The sequence below is a fragment of the Sminthopsis crassicaudata genome, chromosome 1, assembly GCF_048593235.1.
Source record: "Sminthopsis crassicaudata isolate SCR6 chromosome 1, ASM4859323v1, whole genome shotgun sequence".
Lineage (NCBI taxonomy): Eukaryota > Metazoa > Chordata > Mammalia > Dasyuromorphia > Dasyuridae > Sminthopsis > Sminthopsis crassicaudata.
The window spans coordinates 684,301,904-684,320,783 of record NC_133617.1 but is presented as its reverse complement, the minus strand read 5'-3'; the positions used below and the strand labels follow the sequence as shown (position 1 = coordinate 684,320,783).

At 33.8% G+C, this 18,880-nt stretch overlaps 1 protein-coding gene across 12 annotated transcripts in view; it reads left to right on the top strand.

Moving 5' to 3' along the window:
* Positions 1-18,880, top strand: part of COBL (cordon-bleu WH2 repeat protein) — a 343,248-nt gene that overhangs the window by 185,856 nt on the left and 138,512 nt on the right. For all 12 annotated transcript variants that reach the window (XM_074283615.1, XM_074283610.1, XM_074283605.1 and 9 more), the window contains one exon: positions 3,364-3,585. In XM_074283615.1, coding sequence (XP_074139716.1) covers positions 3,364-3,585 — 222 coding nt within the window. The remainder of the gene's footprint in view (positions 1-3,363; positions 3,586-18,880) is intronic.

The window sequence follows — 18,880 nt, the reverse complement described above, 5'->3', positions numbered from 1 at the left end:
CAAAACTGAAATGACCGAACCACCATATATTATACATAGTTTGAATTTAAGATCTATCTGTGTCATTGTGTGTGTGTGTGTGTGTGTGTGTGTGTGTGTGTGTGTGTGTGTGTGTGTATTTTCTTATGGTTCAAGGTGCCACTGTTTAAAGAATCACTAATTATTGATAATGAGAACCTTTGACTATTACCTTTCTTATTGTACCTTATTGGTACTGCATTTCTATGCATATGTATGTGTCATTTGTCAACCTGAATGAGAAGTAGCATAGCACAAGGAGATAAGGTCAAGAGGATCCAAGTTCAAGTATATACATTTATATACATGTATATTCTTCCCAATAGGGTTTTGTCTCCACCTCTAGATGTCAGATAGATTCACTTCTTTATTCAGCCACAATGAGCAGAGAATTACTAGACAAGGATTCACCCTGAAAATTCTTGGCAGTCTAGTTTCCTAAAGGGGGAATTTTGAAATTAATAATAGACACATCCCTGGTGGTTCATAGGGAGGTGGTCAAAAGAAAAAAATGAAATAAAAGAATGACATAATCATCTGAGGAATACCATTTTCAAAAAGTCCCTTTACATGTCAGAGGAATGAGTAATTACCCATTCTCTCTAATTTAATAAGTGAGTTTAATACAGATCAAAAATGTGTCTGCTTTGAAGAATTTTGTATTGTTTAAGAAAGGATGAAATTAAACTCTTAATTTTTATTCTTGCATTTCACTGCAAAGTGGGTGGGCCTACTAGATAGATCTTATGCAGAGGCATTGATTAGCATTGTACAAAATGGAAAGGGGTGAAATTGCTGTGAGTTGTTTTGCAAACAAGATCATGGCTATTGATTTATAAAGTACTAGCTTCTCTGCTGGCAGTTACTTTACTTGGACATGCATCAACTCTTGTACATCCTGAATATAAAGGATTTTATAATCTGTCTTCCTTTTTCTATTGCTCATTAGTTTTACTGTGTGTACATCTAAGAGTTCTATCTTTGAAAGCTATCACATTGATAAATTTTCATTTAAAAATTAACTGTGGGGAAATGGCATAAGAAGATAGAGAGTTGAAATCTGTGGGTTTTGGCAACACGATATGGAAGAGAAGCCTTGCTCCAACACCCATAACAAGAAAAAAAACCTGACATTTTGAAAAACTTTTATTGACCAATGTGGACAGGGAACAGGAAACCAAATCACTCTTGCAAGCAAACAGCATTTTGTTCCTTGCTGACCTTTAAACACCACTTTGTGTCATGAGAAAACCAAGGAAACAGTAATAATGGAGAGCTGGGGAAGCCATTTTCAAAACAGTTCTATTTAACTGAGCCATATTGCCTACATTCAAGCTTTCCTATTGACAATATTGAAACAACTGAGTCCACTTATCAAAAGCCTAAGAATTATCAGAGAATAATTAGAGAGGGCATCTAATGTCCTATCTGAATTTGGTATCTTTGAATCTGGTGAGGGATACTTTCTGTGTCACTTGTAATATCTAGCATAGTGTGTGGTACATAATAATCATTTAAATTCTTGTTGAAATATTGATAATCGTTCATGGAATAAATGAATCAGTAAATAATAAATGTCTGGTATTTTGAATTCATTGTCACTTTGCTGAGCTGTGAGTGAACCTGTGAGACTGATTTGCATCATGTGTAAACCAGTCATTGATCAGAGTCCATTAAGGCTTCAGATCAGTTCTGGACAGCTAATAATGGACATACCAGGCCTATACCCTTTGGCTCGTGAATAGCTTAGTTCTTTAAGAGTCTATTGTTTGGCTATTGGTTCATCTCAGGACAAAACTGGCCATCATCATCAGCTGCAGAAAAAAAACATACAAAAAAGAAAACAAAACTATTTATTAAGCATCTAATTGGGTATGATGTTCTGGTAGAAACTATGAATAGAGCCATTATATAGACTTTCTCAGTGAACTTATAAAACATAGGCATGCATATAACATAGAAAATAAAATATAAAAATACTAAACCAACATAGAAGTGTATAATAAGATGTATAGTACTTCAGTATGTTAGTGACCTCATTAGCTGCTGTGTACTCTTCAGCAATGTCCATCAGAGCCAATTTACTTTCTCCACTTTAGGATTGTTCTTATCAATTTTGGTTTTTTTTGTTCAGTTAATTTAAAAAGTCCTGATTCCTTATAATTTTATCTAAATTTTTTTGGCAAAGATACTGGAGTAGTTTACCATTTCCTTCTCCAACCTTACTTTTATAGCTGAGGAAACTGAGCAGAATAGGATTAAGTGGTTTGTCTAGCTAGTGTCTGAGACTGAATTTGAATTCAGGAAGATAAGGGTTCTGCTTATCTATTCTTATCTATGCCTTTCCATAAATCCTTCTTAAGGAATCTATCCACTGGCTTTCAAAATGAAGGAGGGAAAATGAAATTCATGTCTTCCATAAACAAATGCAAAAATTACATGCAGTACATTTCCTATAAGTAATTCACTCATTAATTTAGTAGTATATTAGTGTAATGTGTTATCTTGTTAGTCAGAAATAATGCTTCAACAGATCTGTGATCCTATACTGATCAGAGTCCATTCATCCCTATCTATCTTGTGTAGTTTTTATCTCTGCCTTTCCATTAATCTTTCATAATGGATAAACCAAGTATCCTAGAGACTCTTGTTGGGTTCTTTTAATATTTTGTGGCTACCACTGGAACAGTCTCTCTACAGATGGATAGCTCACCTTCTTTTATGATAAAACAATTTCTTGCTGTCTTTTGTGACACTTTTTTAAAAACACACAATCATTCATGATTGCTGATATTTTGTAGTAACTTCTTTATACTCGTTATGTGTCTTTGCATTGTAGTTTGCTTCATCTTTCATTATGATCGTTTTGTGGCACAATGGATAGAGCACTGGTTCTGAACTCATGGAGACTTTTCTTGATGAATTTAAATCTAACTTCAGACACTTATTAGCTGTGTGACCCTGGACAATTCATGTAACCACAGTTTGCCTCAGTTTCCTCATCTGTAAAATGATGTGGTGAATGAAATGACAAACCACTCCAGTGTCTTTGCCAAGAAATACCAAATGGCGTTACCAAGAGCCAAACATGACTGAAATGAGTGAACAATTACCAAAAAAAGCCGCAACAATAATTGCTAAAGTCCTTTGTCATATGAGAATTGTTATGTTTATGTTGCCAGAGAAGCTACAATGTGAACTCTTAGTCTGATAAAAAAAAAAAAAAAAAAAAAAAAAAAACAAATGTTAACTAGAAACTATTAGTTTGAATTTTTGAAATACAACTTTTTGAAAAATATTATTTTAACCCATTTTTGGTTTTGTTTGCTTGGTTGTTTTTTTCAGGGCTGCTTGACAACTCCCAATTCCCCATCTGTGAATTCCCGTTCCCTTACCTTGGGTCCATCCCTCTCCCTCAGCAACATCTCAGGAGTGTCATCAGTAAAGTCAGACATGAAGAAGCGTAGGGCACCTCCTCCGCCATCAGCAACACCCTCAGTAACGCCATCAGTAACGCCATCATTGCCAAGCACTGAGGCATTTGGTCAAGACAAAATGTCAGAAAAGGTAAGGGGAAAAATTGGTGGTTCTAGAATATAAAAACTCTCAGTGATCATTTCTTGTATCATGTTGTTGGAACGTATATTCATTTTAAATCAAAATTGGTTTGGATCTTCTATTTAAGTGGTTTAATTTCTTGTAATTTACAACAGATTGTTTGAATTGCTGGACCATGGCAATCCTTTATGATAATATAGACTAGCCAGCCATTGCTCTTGGACCCTTCTGACTTTCTTTGTGTCCATCAGCCATTCCATGACTCCATACTTTTTTTTTTTTCTTTTAATGAGAGCCATAGCAGGGGTTAATACTGAATCTCATGGTAGAATAATTCTACTGCTTTGAGATCAGGCTGAATGTCACAAGTGTTGATGCACTAGGAAGTAAACACATATATCCCAGAAACTTTAACAGCTAGACTATATATTGTATTTATGCAGTAATGTTTAATGTGGTGGGAGGAATCTGTTTCTGTACCATTCAATAGCTGAAATCATCCTGCTTCCTTACACCCACCTGTTGGGAATCTGCTTTGCTTGTCAATATCTAGAGTCCTGGTACTATTTCTTTGGAGTATTTGGTATAAATCTGATTTCTTTACTATATGTCTTAGAGTTGACTTATTAGACTTACTCCTAATAATTAACAACTCTATGAGAGGTGATGTAGAATTTTTTTTTAATTTTTTATTTTATTTTATAATTATAACATTTTTTGACAGTACATATGCATGGGTAATTTTTTACAACATTATCCCTTGCACTTACTTCTATGCAGATTTTTTCCCTTCCTCCCCCAACCCCCTCCCCCAGATGGCAAGCAGTCTTATACATGTTAAATATATTACAGTATATTCTAGATACAATATATGTGTGTAGAACCGAATTTTTTGTTGCACAGGAAGAATTGGATTCAGAAGGTAAAAATAACAGTTTACATTCATTTCCCAGTGTTCCTTTTCTGGATGTAGCTGGTTCTGTCCATCATTAATCAATTGGAATTGGATTAGTTCTTCTCTATGTTGAAGAAATCCACTTCCATCAGCATACATCCTCGTACAGTATCATTGTTGAAGTGTATAATGATCTTCTGGTTGAGCTGATGTAGAATTGATCCATTTTGCACGTGATCATAATGAAGGAAACTGAAAAAAGCAAAGGGTTGAAAAAAGATAATTCATAATCTCAAGAAATCTATGACTATCTTTGGCAATTTACTCCATGTTTACATAATGACTTTTTGGTTTGTCCAATAGGCTTTTTTGTTTGGGTTTTGTTATGTTTTGGTTTGGTTTTTTGTTGCTTCCTTTTTTATGCTCTCCAAAGGAAAATAACATCTTCACTGGTAATTAAAATATTAAGTGTTAAAGGAAGCACTGGTAAGCATGTGGAATAGACGCTTGCCCTCAGAGACAGACTTAGCATTTTGACTCCTCCCTCACCCCATTTCTTTGATTTTTTTTTTCTTCCTTCCCTACCTTCACATCATACCCTTCTAATCTTTAAAGCATCTAAACACAGAGCTCCTAGTAAAGAAGGAAGTCTTTCATACCATTCCACAATGGTGGTTTTCAAAGCTTAAAAAGTTACATGGGGGGAAAAAAAATTCTTCAAAGGAATGTTTTCTTTTGTTTTTTTTCCCTAAATCTGCCTTGTGTATTGTGCTATCAGTCTCCAGGATTCCAATAGTTGGGTAGGTTAGGGGTCTGGGCGGGTGGGACCCTGCTATCCAAACCTATATATGAGTTTCCAAGGGTTAAGAGAACTAATTTATTATTTATTTTGAAAGATGATAGGCTGGCTGCTTGGAGTGATGTATGTTTTAATTCTCCTTCAAACAATAATACCCATAACTACTTCAATCTCAAAAGAAATATGAAAAACATACTTAAATTTTCACATATTGATTTCTGGCTCTTAGTTGACCCTTCTCCACTATCCTTTGTATCATCTCTTTTGGTATTCTGCAGGCTTCTCTTTACCTATTTTATTATTCTTCCCAAATTGGCCTTTCTGTGAGCTAGAGGCCTCTGTTGGTTCTTTCCCCCGATCTCTTGACTTTAAAGACTGACCTCGAATTTCTGGTATGATAACCTGTGGGCTATCTTCATAGGTTTCTGAGTTCCAGATTTGGAAGAGACCTCAAAAGTTATTGACTCTAAACTTTCTATTAGAGATGAGGAAACTGAGACCCAGAGAGATGAAGTGACCTGACTTCCCAGGTAGAGCCAGAATTTAAGTCCAGATCCTCTACTTTTGGATGCAGGACCCTTTCTTCTGTAGTAGGTACTTCCTTGATCAGATGACTTCTGGTCTTTCTCTTTTGTCCTCAAGTCACTCTCCATACAGTTTTCTCATTTCCATTTTTGGAACCCCCCACAAAAAGCTCCTATTTTGTCTTTGTATTGCTCAGATGCTTGACACTGTAGAGTTTAGCTCTGTGACCCAGAGAACTTCTTAACCTCACCCATAGAACTCTGACTCTGAAGTCTGAAGGAACTTCTTGACATTCAAAACCTAAGTCTGTTTGTTCTATCTCCAGTACTTTTACATTTTTGTAGAAAATTCCTTTTTATTCCTGTGGAAAAACAGTTCCTAATGTTAATTTTATTTTGCCTTTCCCATGATGCTTCATCTGTCTTTTGACATATAAAGAGATTTAGATCCAAATAATGCAGTACTTTGTCAGCAGTTCTGATTAATAATAAAAAAAAGAAAAAAAAAAGCTCATTTCTAAGACATACCTGCATTATATCATTTTCATTTACTTTGGCTCTTAATAATATCAGATTTCAAAGATGTGAAATGGCTTCCCATGATAGGTATTTAAAGTAGGATTCCCATCCAGGTCTCTTGATATTAAACTTTCAATTAGGCTAGGCGATCTTTTAATTTTTTTGTATCAGAGGACCTCTTAGGCAGGCTGGTGAAACCTGCTGTCCCTTTCTTAGAATAGTGTTGTCATTGTATAAAATAAAATATGAAAAATAACTTAAGAAACTATTTCTATTAAAATGAAAATGTCATTTTTCCCATTTAAGTTCACAGACCTACCTGAAATCTTTCCATGAATCCCAAGTTAAGAACCTTTGATCTACACACACTATGCTGCTTCACTTTATCAAGTGTTTATTGATTACTTACAAAACAGAGGGAGCTAGATAATCCAAGGATGGAGCATGGCACTCAAGTCAGGAAAGCCTGAGAAAGAAATAGTAGTGGCATAGTAAAATTAAAGACATTTGCTCTGACATTTTCCCTTCCCATTTGCAATTGTGTTTGGTTTTTTTTTGGAAAAGATATTTCCTTTCTAACCACCACCACCAACAACAAAAAAAAGAACAATCTTACTTTGAGGTGTTTCTTGTTTGTGTAAGATAAGTGTTTCCAGAATATGTAGCATACATATAGCCACATCATTATTATTTCATTTTCTCTGATTTTTTTCAATTCTTTTATCCACAGTAAGTGAACAAAATCAACTACGATGAGAAACAGTGTGTTGTAAGTAGAATTAGTTGGAGGTTCTAAATAGGGAAAAACGTTTTCTTTTTTTTTTTTAAATCATTTCATATACTAGATTCATTTTTCCTGTTGCTATGCATCCTCTAAAATGTTTCCTAGAAAGAGTCCTTATATATACAATGAGGGTTTTACAAGGAGAAATTTTAACACAGATGCCTTCTCCTCCATGTAATCTTCCCCGGTATCTTTTTCTAACCTGGATTTCACCTGAATTCATTTCACTTAGTATTTTATTAACATATATAATTTATATTATAATTATTCTTATATAACTTATTTTCCTAAGTAGAATGTAAGCTCTTTAGGGGAATGTATTTTGTTGGTCTCTCCCGATATCTACCCTGATGCATTGGTAAATTTTAGCTGAATAAATGACTTACTAAAGCTACTTTTCTACATCCTACTTCTTAACATAGAATGGAGCATATAGATTAGTTTAATCAATGTTAGTGTTGGAAGTCTAAAATGAGAAATAAAAAAAAAGTACTGCTGTTCTAATAATAGAATGGGTTATGTCTTTTGTGAGAGACATAGAGGAAAAACAGATAAAATAAATGGACTTGGAACCTTAATTCCAATCCTGCCCAAAATTCTTAGTAGAGGGGCAGCAGCTAGGTGGTATAGTAGATAGAGCACCAGCCCTAAAGTCAGAAGGATCTGGTCTCAGACACTTAACATTTCCTAGCTGTGTGACCCTGGGCAAGTCACTTAACCCCACTTGCCTCAGCAAAGAAAAACATTCTTAGTAGAGTGTGACTCTGAGCACACATGTTCTTTTAACCTCAGTTTCTTCATCTTATAGATCATAGATCCAAGATTACAAGAATCCACAAAGGCATTGAGATCCAGCACCTTACTTTATAGAATGCAGTGGAAAGATAGATAGGGCAGATTGTGTAGGGCTGCAGAAACAAAAATGAGAAGTATCTATGTTTGCCCTAGAAGGACTGGAAGCCCCTGGTATTGGCTAATTAAAAGTCAAATGATCAGATTTGTGCCTAAGGTATCTGCAATAATAAATTTCACCATTTCTATAATTTCTTGGCATAATCTCCAGAAAAATCTGTATAATTTTTATGGCAATTACATGATTCTGAATTGCTATCATAAGGCCTTCTATTTATATATATATATATTTAAAATCCATAAAACAGTGATTTTTTTCCTTTATATTCATGAGGCTCTTTTCCATGGAGAATCCACTTATTATTGTAATAATTAAAAATGAATAAGGTGACCAAAGTTACAGATGAAATTAATTCAGTCTATTTATTTTTTCAACATTGCTGCAAAAAAAATTTCCTTAAAAATATCATTTACAGATTTCTGGGAAAAGAACACAGAAATATATTTTTGTTAGTAGTATTGGGGAAGAACGTCAGTTCTTTCTTAATAGACTTCCTTCCATAAAAAGATAAGATGTTTGTTTAGAAAACCTTATTTATGTGCTACTGTTGCTAACAGGAATATCCTGAAGAAAGTTATTTTCAGTGATGTGACTAGATGAGAAAATTGAAGTTCTTGGGTTTTTAACTTATTTTGAGGAAAGTCATTGATTTAATTTTTTTTCATTTTTGTCATTTTTATGCTACAATAATATTATAGTACATTTCTTTATCACAATAAATTCAGCTATCTCCCAGCTGATAAACAAATAAGTTACATAAGAGTTTTTCACATTATAAAAAATCCTTTAATAGATATTTTTGTATAATTTATTCTGTTTCTTTTCTTCCAACAATATCCTTAGGAATTTATTTTTTTTTGTCATAGTAAATTTATTTGTTTTTAATACACATTGCTTTATGAATCATTTTGGGAGAGAAAAAGTCAGATCAAAAGGGAAAATCCATGGGAGAGATAAAAAGAACAGAAAAAAAAAAAAAAGAAGTGAACAAAGCATGTGTTGATTTATATTCAGTCTTAGTTCTTTTTCTAGATGTAGAAGTCATTTTCTGTCCAAAGTTTATTGGGATTGCTTTAGATCATTGAACCACTGAGAAGTTTAGATCACTGAACCACTGAGAAGAATAAAATCTTTCATAGTTGATCATCACACATTCATGCTGTTATTATGTACAATGTGTTCCTATTTCTGCTTGTTTTGAGTCAGCATCAGTTCATGTAACTCTTTCCAAGTCTTTCTAAAATCAGCTAACAATTTTTATAGAACAGTGTATTTCATTACCTTCATGTTCCACAACTTGTTCAGCCATTTCCCATTTGATGGACATCTTCTTATTTTCTAATTCTTTGCTACCACAAAAAGAGCTGCTATACCAATATTTTTGTATATATGGATCCTTTTCCCTCCTTTATGATTTCCTTGGGGTACAGACCCAGCAATGGTCCTGTTATGTCAAAGGGTATGCATAATTTTATAGCTGTTTGGATTACAGTGTATTATCCTGCTGACAAGTTGCTCCTTGCTAATATTTGACTCAAATTTTTTGTATCAATACTCATTAAGGAGATTGGTGTATAATTTTCTTTCTCTGTTTTGGCTTTTCTGGTTTAGTTATCAGTGCCATATTTGTGTCATAGAAGGAATTTGGTAGAATTCCTTCTTTACCTATTTTTCCAAATATTTTACATAGTATTGGAATTAATTGTTCTTTAAATGTTTAGGGGAATTTACTTGGGAATCCATCTGGCTCTAGAGATTTTTTCTTAGGAAGTTCATTAATGACCTGTTCAAGGACCTGTTAATTTTTTAAAAATGAGTCTATTTAAGTAATTTATATCCTCTTATGTCAATCTGGACAATTTATATTGTTGTGAATATTCATCCATTTCAGTTAGATTGTCAGATTTGCTGCCATACCATTGGGCAAAATATCTCCTAATTATTGCTTTAATTTCTTTGTCATTAATAGTAAATTCACCGTTTTTAATTTTTGAAGTTGGTGATTTGTTTTTTTTTCTTTCCTTTTTTCTGATCAAATTAACCAAAGTTTCATCTGTTTTGTTGGTTTTTTCATAAAACCAACTCAGTTTTATTTATTAGTTCAATAGTTTTCTTAGTTTGTATTCATCTCTCCTTTGATTTTCAGAATTTCTGATTTGGTATTGGTTTATTTTGTGGTTAGCTTTGTCTGATTCTGAGAAGGAAAGTTTGAGGTCCTCCTCTAGGATAGTTTTGGTATCTATTTCTTCCTATAACTGACTTAAAATCTTCTCTAGGAATTTCCCTGCTCTACAACTTGGTGCATATACATTTAGTATCATTATTACTTCATTATTTATGGTACCCTTTATCAAGATGTAGTTTCCTTCCTTATTTATTTTAATAAGATCTGTTTCTACTTTTGCATTATCTGAGATCAGAATTGCTACCCATGCATTTTTTACTTGAGCTGAAGCATAATAAATTCTGTACCAGCTTTTTACTTTTACTCTGTAAGTATCTCACTGTTTTAAATGTATTCCTTGTAAATGACATATTATAGGATTCTTTTTTTTTTTAATCCACTCTGCTATTTGCTTCTGTTTTATGGAAGAGTTCATCGCATTCACATTCACAGTTCACCAGCTCTGAATTTCCTTCCATACTATTTTCTCTCCTGTATATATACTTCTATATTTCCACCCTGTCCTTTGGTCATTGCTTTCAAGAAGGGCAATAATTTTAAAATTGTCTCTTCTGGATCTATTTTCCAGGTCTGCTGTTTCTCCAATGAGGCATTTTATATTTTCTTCCATTTTTCATTCTTTTAGTTTATTTGACTGATTCTTACTGTCTCAGAAAGTCATTAGTTTCCATTTGTCCTCTTTTAATGTTTAATGTGTGATTTTCTTCAGTTATCTTTTGTATTTCTTTTCCCTTTGGTTATTTCTGCTGTTTAAGGAGTTGTTTTCTTCAATTTTTTCTTTCTTTTCCAAGATATTGACTTTATCATGCATACTTCTCATTTCTTTTCTCATTTTTTTTCTTCTACCTCTCTTATTAGCCTTTTAAAATCTTTTATGAGCATTTCCTAGCAGCCTCATTGGCCTCAAGACAGATTCATATCACTCTTTGGGATTTCTTCTGTGGATATTCTGCTCTCCTCTGAGTTTCTATCTTGGTCTGTGCTGTCTCCATAGTAGTTTTCTATGGTCAAGGTTCTTTTCTGTTTCTTGCTCATTTTCTTTCCTTTTCTTTTGGTGTATATCTATATATCTAGATATCTAGATATAGATATAGATATAGATATATAGATATATAGATATCTAGATCTAGATATATAGATAAATATATATGTATATATATATATGCATATATATTATTTTTTTTTTGCTTTTTACTTTTAAGGTAGAGCTCTGCTTCTGGGGTAAAGAAGGCATTATCTCCAACTTCTTGTGCTGCTCTGAGCTCTTGGCTTTGAGCACAGGTTGTTTGCTTGTGTTTGCAAGGGGTAGCTTTACCTGCTCAGTCAGGAAACAGCCTGGTTTTCCAAAGTTTGTCTTCTGAGCTGGGATTTTAAGCTGCCCCCATGCTGTGCTCTTCTCCTGAGCCAGGACTGAGAGTCTTAGTTGCTGATTTGCTGTGATTAAGACCCTGTCACTGACTTTCCCAGAGTCTATCTGAGCTGGACTGAACACAACCTTTTTCATCCTAGTGAGACTGGCCTTTTTTTGAAGTTGTTCTAGTACCTTGAACTGGAGAGAGGTTTCACTTCATTAGACTCTGTTCAGAGGCTTGGTTTCATGTGTTTTTGAGGGAAATTCGGGTTTTTAGCTTTTAAAATAAACACACCTTAATATGAATTATTTTCTAAAAAACTTTTTTTGAAAATATAGGAGTTGAAAAGACAATAATTTCAGCCATTTATTTGTATAACTGTACACTTTTTTTCCTTCTTGCCTTACCATGTTGATACTAGCATACTCTGAATTTTTCTTTTTGTATTTGGAATTTTTCCCAAATTGGTTTGCTATCTTCTTATGTAGACCTGCTGACAAGAGGGACTTACCAAGAAGGGATAGTTACCTTTCAACTGTACATCTTGAATGTATAATAATTTTAGGTTTTATCATTAGGCCTGGACAATGGACATTATTCTGGTCCATTCAACTAGTACATCTATTCATGTGGTTGAGACAAATAATTGCAGATGAACAATGAATTTAATAGAAGAAAGAGATTTGATTTGAGAAATTATTTGGTTAATTTAAATACTTTCAATCTAATCCCCATAGCAAAAGTGCACAAATGTAGATATAATGAGCTATAATGTATTTCATTGAAGGACCTATGCTTAAGAAATGAAACATAGAAATATATAACTAGTCTGTGAAATTCTCTACTTAGAGCCTTATTGGTGTGACAGTTCTCTCTCCTTGACTCAGATTTTGATTGGGATCTGTCAGTTTGTGACTTAGTAAGAAAATTCTAGGGAATAATCTGAAGCATATTGAGGTTAAGGTCACATAGCTCTTACCAGAAAATGGAATGTGAATCCATGTCTTCTTAACTCAGTCTGTCATTACATTAACCTGGCTCTTATAATAACGTTGTTCTTGGAAATGGTAATAGAAATGTGGGTAATGGTAAAATCAGGACATGTACATAAAAGAATATAGTTTCAGCAGTTTTGGGGGGAGTCCATACTTGCCAGACAGCCATAATGTAACACAATGATGACACATCATCTCTTCATGTCATATCTTTTTATTGGTTTTATTTATTAATAACTTTATTTTTAATACACATTGCTTTATGAATCATGTTGGGAGAGAAAAATCAGAACAAAAGGGAAAAACCCATGGAAGAGAGGAAAAAAAAACAGAAAAAAGAAGTGAATATAACATGTGTTGATTTACATTCAGTCTCCTTAGCTCTTTTTCTGGATGCAGATGGCATTTTCTGTCTATAGTCTATTGGGATTGCTTTGGATCACTGAACCACCGAGAAGAACCAAATCTTTCATAGTTGATCATTACATATTCTTACTGTTACTGTATATAATGTATTCCTGGTTCTGCTTATTTTGCTCAGCTCCAGGCCTTTCTATAATTAGCTTGTTAACTGTTTTTATAGAACAATAATATTCTATTACCTTCATGTACCACAACTTGTTCAGCCATTCCCCAACTGATGGGTATCCACTCCTTTTCCAGTACTTTGCTACCACAAAAAGAACTGCTACAAATATATTTACACATGTGGGGCCTTTTCCCACCTCTTTATGATTTCTTTGGGATATAGACACAGTAATGGCACTGCTGGATCAAAGGACATATGCAGTTTAATGGCCCTTTGGGCATAGTTCCATACTGCTCATCAGAATAGTTGGATTGTTTTACAACTCCACCAACAATGTATCAGTGTCCCAGCTTTCCCACATCTCCTCCCATATTTATCATTATCTTCTCCTGTCATCTTTGCCAATCTGAGAGGTGTGAGGTGGTACCTCAGAGTTTTTTAATTTGCATTTTTCTAATCAATAGTGATTTAGAGCATTTTTTTTCATATAACTATAAATGTCTTTAATTCCATGTCATTTCAGAGGTAAAAACAAACTATTCAACTAGATCATTAGAATTTGTTCAGTATTTTAGCAGACTTCAAATAGGTGTGAGGGTGCTCAGGAACAAATGTATAACAGAAATAACAAATGTATAACACCCTTAGAATCACTAGCTGACAAAGCAGCATATCTCTAGTAAGGAGCCCATTCTTTCATGTGTCTTTCCCTTAAAATTCAAATTAGTGACCATCATATCTATGCATAAAGAGGAAGAATTTGTGCCTGTGTAGTGGGGAAAAGGAGATAATTAACAGCAACGATCTCCTCTTCTCTCTCTTGCCTTTTATTTGTTGTTGTTCAGTAATGTCTAACTCTTCATTTCCACCTGGACCATTCTGTCCTTGGGGTATCCTTGGCAAAGATATTGAAGTAGTTTGTGATTTCCTTCTATAGTGGGTTAAGAAAGACAGAAAGTAAGAATGCCACAAATAGTGTAGTGTCTGAAGCTAGATGTGAGTTCAGACTTCCTGATTCCAGGCCTACTACCCTTTGTGACAATTTAGCCACCTCTATTGCCTTTTATGTTGGGATATATTAAGGATTCAGATTGATCTTATTGCCAGAACATCCGTCATGCAGATCTCCACAGAATGTAAAATACCTACAAGAAAGTTTGAAGTCTATTACATAGGTTTTTGTGAAACATTCACAGAAGCCCAACCTAATAATAATAATAAATAGCTAACATTTATAGAGTGCTTAATAGACAACATGCTAAATATTCTACAAATAGTATCTTTTTGATCCCCCAAATAACTCTTGAAGGTAGGTGGTATTATTAATCCTCATTTTACAGGTGAAGAAACTGAGAAAGACAGGTTTAAGTGGCTTGCCAGAGTCACACAACTAATAGGGGTCCAAGGCCAAATTGGAACTAAATTCTTCCTGACTCCAAGTCTGATGCTATTTCTACTGAATCATCTACTTGCCACATGTAAAATAATCATTTATGAGAAAATATGTATGTGCTATTTTCTGTAGCTGGTGAGGGAAGACCCATATCAATAAGATTATATCTCCATTGAAATATAAATATTGACATATTTAAGATTTGCACCTATCATTTAGTTCTGCTAAAGCAGATCCATGATGCAAAAAAAAAAAAAAAAAATTAAGAACTAATTTGTGATTTATAATACTGTTGAGACTGCTTTCACAAGATGCAAATGGTAAATACTAGATGGAGAATGCAGACAATAAGCACATTGGGACTTTAGAAGAGGAAGGGATTATTTCTGGTGGGGCTTTTGGCAGAAATGGGCCTTTATCCAGGATTTAAAGAATTAAGTCAAATTCGTATAAGTAGAAAAGAGGAAAGGGGCATTTTAGAGAGTAGGTTCAGAGGCACAATAAAAAATTCTGACATTAAAACCAAGCGTGCTTGAGGGCAATAATAAGCCAGCTTGATTAAAACTGTTGGGTTTATGCAAAGGAGTATTGCTATCAAGGTATTATGCCTCTGGAGGGGACAACTTGTTAACCAGCTACAGTATTCATAGAAAATTATCCTATTAATACATTTCCTTCCCTATTTTTATATATTTTGTTCTGTACCTATTTTTTTTTAATCACTTCAGGAAATTCGTTTATTGAGATATGTTCACAAGTCTTCCTAACTCATGGTCTAAGATTCTCAAATTCTGAGAAGTTAAGTAATTTAACAACCAGATCTTCCTGACTCTCAAGATGACGCGCGTGTGTGTGTGTGTGTGTGTGTGTGTGTGTGTGTGTGTGAGAGAGAGAGAGAGAGAGAGAGAGAGAGAGAGAGAGAGAGAGAGAGAGAGAGAGAGGGAGAGGGAGAGGGAGAGGGAGAGGGAGAGGGAGAGGGAGAGGGAGAGGGAGAGGGAGAGGGAGAGGGAGAGGGAGAGGGAGAGGGAGAGGGAGAGGGAGAGGGAGAGGGAGAGGGAGAGGGAGAGGGAGAGGGAGAGGGAGAGAGGGAGAAGGATATCGATATCACATCTATTTGGACCAGAGTAGTTCTCTGATTTTATTAGTATGGGAAATTCTCAATAAGGACTTTCTTCAACCAATGCAGATTGGCATCTGTTCTTCAACTTTAATGACTTAGGGAGTTGTCAGGGATACAGAGACGTGGAATATCATTGCCCATGATATTACACTAAGTAGGATTCTAGACTTGGTGTTAGGAAGACAAATACTGCTTCAGACACATTTTTAGATATGTGATCTTTGGAAAATAATTTAACTTATTTGTGCTGCCTCTGTTTCCTTAAATGTAAAATGAAGAGGTCAGATGCAGTAATCTCTAAGATATTTTTTGATATTAATTCTAAGATCCTTTGATAAATAAGGTGAATCATTTCATCTTACAATTCACATAGCATAACTAATAGTAACAGAGATATGTATATTCTACACTTTAGAAGAACACATTTCAAACTTCCAGAAAAAATATATCCCCAGTTAGACACACTTAAGAGGAAAAAAGATCAAGAGTGTTAAGATGAGCTCTCAGAGATACTTAATAATTTAATTCCAAAAACACAGCTATAAATAAAAAAGATGAGTAAGACAAGGGAATAGAGATCTCAGAAGACCAATCTAACACTTGAGAAAGACTGCTATACGAGAGAGGTTATATCTAAGTTTCAGTTCCCTCAGTAACCTCAAATGAACAAAAAAAAAGTGCCAAATAAAGTAAAAATAAACTTTAAACAAGCTAAGAAGGGAAAGAAAAAAATTAAGGAAAGCCTCACAGAAAAATCAACAGACTGAAAAAAAAAAAAAAAAACAGCTAAATGACTCAAAAGTTCATAATAGGTTAAATAAGGACAATGAAGTAAAAGAATGCATTGTTTAAAGAAAAAGACAAGAATATAATAAAACACTCTAAATTGTAATGGAATAAGAAGAATTTTAAATAGAAAATGAAGGTGAAAAGGTAGGATGAAATATAACTTATATAGAGTCTTAAAGTTTGCAAAATACTTCAAATATGTGAACTCATGTGATCCTCATAAAAATCCTGGGAGAGAGGTTTTGTTATTGTCTCCATTTTCCAAATGAGAAAATAGAGGCACAGAGAGATTGTGTTTTTCTCAGTATCACTTAGCTAAGTAAGAGTTTGGAGCAGTATTTGAACTCAGGTCTTCTTGACTCCAGAATCCTGCATTCTAACCACTGAGCATTCCTCCAGAATAATTTTTAAGATTAATACAAAAATGAACAGAAGATACAAAGATAGATGTTAGAATTGGAAAACAAGCTCTTAAAGAATTAAAAAAAAAGACACAAAAATAGTTTAGAACAAATCACGGAGAATCTATCCATGGACTCCCTAAAAAAAAGTAGCGGATCTATAACTTAGAAATGCAAACATAAAATAAAGTATACACAGATGAATCTGTGATATTATCGATTTGAATATTCTCTTCAGTGTTGCAAACTACAACCTTCCCATCTTCTGGGACTCTTGTCCTAAACCTTTCATTAGCTTGCTACAGATCAATTGTCTTTGAGGACAGAGAATCAGAACAAATTCTGTAAAAAGTGCAGAATGCAAGGATGCTTGACATTTTCACATATCAAAACAACCTAACTTAAAGACAGAATATGGAAAGACAAACCTAATATTATTAGGCTTTGGTGAGAATGTAATAAAATGAAAAGTTTGATTCTCATATTTAAGAAGACATGTCAGAGATTTAGCTAGAAGTATTGAAAAAAAGAAGATGAAATATGTATCGTGGATGCTTAATTTGTGTGTGTGTGTGTGTGTGTGTGTGTGTGTGTGTGTGTGTGTGACAGAGATGGACCTTTTGTCTGAGGAACAATATGGTCTCCTTCATAGAATGTTTTCAAATGCTCAAAATAAAATATATGTAGTTTCAAAGGAAACAAATTATATTAAAATAAAGATGTTTTTTCCCCTTGCCATTCAAGTTCATGAACCCCTCAAGTCTGTGGACTTCTCGTTAAGAACTGGTATAAATCAGTAAAATTTACGAATTGACAACTAGTGTAAACCCCAGAAATGTTTTGGTCAAGTCCTAAGACTTTATATTAAATACTAAATCATATAATACATAGTTGGGGGAGGGGGGAATGAACCATGCAGGGCTAAGCCCTTTTGCTTAAGAAACAAAAGAAAGTACTGAATCTTAATAAATTAAGAACTAAATAAAAGGAAGGCCTAAATACTAATATGGTTAAATCATCATAAAAGAAAGAACTGAAGGACATCTAAAATTGAAAAGGAAATCTGCATCTGTAGAATAACATTCTGAAAAGTTGAACTTACACAAAATAGCTTCTTGAGATATGAAATGTTTATCTTGATTAAATGGATATGCAAATCCATTTAATCAAGGTAAACATTTCATACCTCAAAAAGCTGTTTTGTATGCACATGCTTCAAAAATATAACAAGGTTAATTTTTAGTAATTACATCTTGTTTTAAAGTCATTGAGAAAATGAAAAAAAAAAGTTATAGGTGAATCTGAACCATAAAGAAGTATACTTCCTCATTGTTAAAGAAGAATATTGAGAAATTAAGTTTGTTATTGTTGTTTTTTTCAGAAGTGGTTATTATGTCAAAAAATAATTCTCCAAGAAAAAATAAAATAAATTACAAAAATGACAAATAAACAGTACCATCTAGTTTTAAAAAGTAAAAACAAAAAATAGAGGAGGAAAAGGAAGGAGAACAAAAATAATGTAATTATCCAGGGAGCTTTCCATTGAATTTAGCATTTAAGAAAATAAGACTGATAACTAAGGCTAAGTACAAGAATGGTACCAAATGGTATCAAGAAGGCTAAACCCAAATATCTGAAGAATGCTGTGGTTGAAAATGGGGATTTTAAAGGCAGAGTTTGTCAATGTTAAAAGATGATGGGGGAAAAAAGCTGCTTACTTCCTATTTTGTAGTTATCCTTTTGGTCAAGCAGAAGTCATTTTAGGCAGAAAAGAGGAAATGAGCATGACCAAAGGGAATAGGAGCTGAAGTAAATGGGATAATAATCCTAGTAAGAATATCTAACATTTGCATAACTCTTAAAGTCTTATAAAGTATTTCTTTATATACATTATCTCATTTGAGCCTCACTTCTTTGCACAATAGGTATGACTATTAGCTCCATTTTACAGATGAGGGAACACATTAAGATGGAGGGATACACAGCTAGTAAGGGTCTGAGGCAGGCTTCTGAGTCAGGTTGTCCTGATTATTCATACTAACAGTGCTCCTAGCTTTTCAAATGAGTTTGGCTCTTGAAAAAATTTGAATATGTGATGAACTTTGA